Raw genomic sequence first — 4,203 nt, 5'->3', positions numbered from 1 at the left:
ATGTTAGTGGTTTTTATTAGTGGTTTTTGTTACTCGTTTTGTATGTGGTTTTGTTGATGGTTTATTTTGACGGTTTATTTTGGTGGTATTGGAAGTGGTTTATTATGTGGTTTTGTGTGCGGTTTATGATAGTGGTTTTGCATGTGGTTTTCGTAAGTGGATTTGTATGTGGTTTATGTTAGCGGTTTAAGCATGTGATTTTGTTGGCGGTTTAGGTTAGTAGTTTTTATTAGTGGTTTTTGTTAGTTGTTTTGTATGCGGTTTTGTTGATGATTTATTTTGGCGGTTTATTTTGGTGGTATTGGAAGTGGTTTACTATGTGCTTTTGTAAGGGGTTTATGATAGTGGTTTTGCATGTGTTTTTCATAAGTGGATTTGTATGTGGTTTATGTTAGCGGTTTAAGCATGTGGTTTTGCTAGTGGTTTGTTATATTGGTTTTGCATGTAGATTCTGTTAGTGGTTTCCATAAGTGGTTTCTGGTATTAGTTATTTTTGTTACTGGTTTTCAAAGTGGTTCTAATAATGCGGTCCATGTAATGCGCAGCCACAGCGATGCATCTCCAGCATGCGGCGGCAGCAGGGCATGCCATTCAATGAGCGGTATGTTCCGTACTTGCAGATGGCCGGATTATACCATCTTGCGAGGCTGAACGATAGATGGTTCCGGTTAAATGAGCCCCTTGTCAGTGCCTTTGTCGAGCGGTGGTGTTCGGAGACGCACACCTTCTATATGCCGTTCGGAGAGTGCACGATCACACTTCAGGATGTGGCGTACCAGTTGGGGTTGCCAGTGGACGGGCGTTATGTCAGCGGTTGCCTTACAGATTTCCAGATATACATCCAGGGTGGCCGTCCAACTTGGGTGTGGTTCCAGGAGTTGCTTGGAGTGATTCCTCCTCCGAGCCAGGTTCAGAAGTTCGCAGTAAACTGCACTTGGTTCCAGGAGACTTTTGGAGAGTGCCTCGAGGGAGCCGATGAGGAGATTGTGCGGCGCTTTGCTCGTGCCTATATCATGATGTTGTTGGGCACTCAGCTATTTGCTGACAAGTCTGGCAACCGCATTCACATCAGATGGCTTCCCTACGTACCTAGGCTTGAGGAGATGGGTACCTACAGTTGGGGGTCTGCAGCACTGGCATGGTTGTACCGGTGCATGTGCCGAGTGGCGAACAGACATGTGGTGAAGTTAGCAGGCCCACTTCAGCTACTTCAGTCCTGGATCTTTTGGCGCTTTCCTAGGTTTAGGCCTGCCGGGTATGATACGTGCAGCTGGCCGTTGGCCTCGAGGTACCCTACTGGTGCACAAAATTGTTACTCTCTTACAATTTCGCACACATGACCAGCAAGTGCACTGGGTCGTCCAAGTAATACCTTACGTGAGTAAGGGTCGATCCCACGGAGATTGTTGGCTTGAAGCAAGCTATGGTTATCTTGTAACTCTTAGTCAGGATATAATATCAATAATAATTTTTAGTTTGAATTGTAAAAAGAAAAAAGGCAGAACACAAATTATACTTGTATGCAGTAATGGAGAATATGTTGGAGTTTTGGAGATGCTTTGTCTTCTGAAATTCTGGTTTCCTCTGTTTTCTGATTCACGCACGCACGTCCTCCTATAGCAAGCTATGTGTTGGTGGATCACCGTCGTCAATGGCTACCATCCATCCTTCCAGTGAAAAGGGTCCAAGTGCGCTGTCACCGCACGGCTAATCATCTGCAGGTTCTCAATCGTACCGGAATAGGATTTACTATCCTTTTGCGTCTGTCACTACGCCCAGCACTCGCGAGTTTGAAGCTCATCACAGTCATTCAATCCCTGAATTCTACTCGGAATACCACAGACAAGGTTTAGACTTTCCGGATTCTCCTGAATGCTGCCATCAATCTAGCTTATACCACGAAGATTCTGATTAAGAGATCCAAGAGATATTCATTCATTCTACGGTGAATGGAAGTGGTTGTCAGGCACGCGTTCATGGGAGAATGATGATGATTGTCACGTTCATCACATTCATGTTGAAGTGCGAATGGATATCTTAGATAGGAACACGCGTGTTTGAATGGAAAAACAGAAATACTTGCATTAATTCATCAGGACACAGCAGAGCTCCTCACCCCCAACAATGGAGTTTAGAGACTCATGCCGTCAAAGAGTACAAAGTTCAGATCTAAAAATGTCATGAGATACAAAATAAGTCTCTAAAAGTTGTTTAAATACTAAACTAGAAACCTAGGTTTACAGAAATTAAGTAAACTATGATAGATAGTGCAGAAATCCACTTCTGGGGCCCACTTGGTATGTGCTGGGGCTGAGACTAAAGCTTCTCACGTGCCTGAGCTGTTTTGGGCGTTCAACGCCAGGCTGTAACCTGTTTCTGGCGTTGAACTCCAACTTGTGACGTGTTTCTGGCGCTGGACGCCAGACTGCAACATGGAACTGGCGTTGAACGCCAGTTTACGTCGTCTATCCTTGAGCAAAGTATGGATTATTATATATTGCTGGAAAGCCCTGGATGTCTACTTTCCAACGCAATTGGAAGCGCGCCATTTGGACTTCTGTAGCTCCAGAAATTCCATCCCGAGTGCAGAGAGGTCAGAATCCAACAGCATCAGCAGTCCTTTTTCAGCCTGAATCAGATTTTTGCTCAGCTCCCTCAATTTCAGCCAGAAAATACCTGAAATTACAGAAAAACACACAAACTCGTAGTAAAGTCTAGAAATATGAATTTTGCCTAAAATTTGATGAAAATAAATTAAAAATTAACTAAAACATACTAAAAACTATATGAAATTAACCCCAAAAAGCGTATAAAATATCTGCTCATCACCTACTCAGACTTTTCTATTTCAAGTTAAAATAGTTAATTCCATGTACGCTTGTAATATATTACAAATCTGTTACACTTTTAATTAGCCATAACACCCATGTGAGATGCAGGTGGTCAGGTTACAACATTTCCGGTAGCGAGAAGGGACCTATAGTGCAGATGTGGAGATTGAGGATAGACATGTTACAGGCCAGGGATGTGAGTATACTACCGGCTAAGTTTATTTAATTAATTAAACTTTATGAATTTGGAGCATGAGTTGGCCTGACAATGTTGGAATCTTTGTGCAGTTTATCTGGATGCCGTATAGCTACCCCGAGGTACTGCAGGTTGTGCATCCGGAGGTGTTGGAGCCTCGGCATACGGCGATGTGGTGGTCTGTGACGTCACTGATATACTTTGCCGTTATAGAGTGGCATCAGATAGATAGGGTTCTACCGCAGTTCGGCGGAGTCCAGCCCCGTCCGCAGCCCGCCCTGAACATCGACTTTCTGATGTCGAAGGACGGGAGAGGCGGTGATCGTTGGTTCCCGTCTGCTTTGCAGTTCTGGCATCTTCATTGGGAGAGCCATGCAGACTACGTTCTCTGGTTCGATGTTGTTGCAGACCCTGGACCCTCACATGACTTCCTGGACTGGTGGAGTCAGCATGGAAAGAGGTTCTTGTCACCAGAGATGTATTTGGGGGATCCGAAAGCCGTTCCTATTCCTGTGGAGGCGTCACAGAGGGGTGCTGGGTGAGTTCCTAACATGGATCGTGTTGACGACGTGCCGGATAGGGTCGGGTCGAGAGGAGAGCTCGTGTGGGGACACGACAGAGCCATCATGAGTGGTGGCTAGACCAGGCTATGGATGAGGCTGACGGGGACGGTCGACGTGGAGGAAGACGACGAGCGCATGGAGGAAGACGGAGAGGGCGTGCTGCGGCGGACGAGCACGGTGATCATGATGACGACGATCAGCACGGGCCCGTGGGGGGGGGGTTGCTGCTAGGCATGTTACAGTTGGTGGTGTTAGTCCCCATGTTGGCGGGCATGGAGGCGAGTGGTATGGGTCAGGTATGGGTGACGGGGCTGACCATGGTGACGGAGGACTTGGTTCGGGGTCGCTTGGAGATTACTTCGTTGGTGTCCCAGCCGATGACCAGACACTTCAGGAGAGTACGCCATGGGTTAGCCCGGGGACGATGTTTTCAGACTTCATGGCAGGTGATGGGTTTGATGCCAACTTCGGCGGGTCACACTTTCTAGACGAGATTACTGCCATTATGCAGGAGGATGATGCAGCCCGTAGGCGTAGTCAGAGCTCCGGCACACAGGCACCTTTAGATGTCGATCTGAACGAGCCTCCTACGATGCCTGCTGCTGACCATTTT

The 4,203-nt window shown here is 46.7% G+C and overlaps 1 protein-coding gene across 1 annotated transcript; it reads left to right on the top strand.

Moving 5' to 3' along the window:
* On the top strand, nt 732–3,569 carry LOC107610636 (protein MAIN-LIKE 1-like). Its single transcript, XM_016312664.1, has 3 exons — nt 732–1,288; nt 2,940–3,027; nt 3,120–3,569. Exons 1-3 carry the CDS (start codon nt 732–734, stop codon nt 3,567–3,569), a joined length of 1,095 nt encoding a protein of 364 aa, XP_016168150.1.

Source organism: Arachis ipaensis, chromosome B08, assembly GCF_000816755.2.
Source record: "Arachis ipaensis cultivar K30076 chromosome B08, Araip1.1, whole genome shotgun sequence".
Classification (NCBI taxonomy): domain Eukaryota; kingdom Viridiplantae; phylum Streptophyta; class Magnoliopsida; order Fabales; family Fabaceae; genus Arachis; species Arachis ipaensis.
Note: the sequence above shows the minus strand (reverse complement) of the source record. Positions and strands in the feature narration are given on the sequence as shown.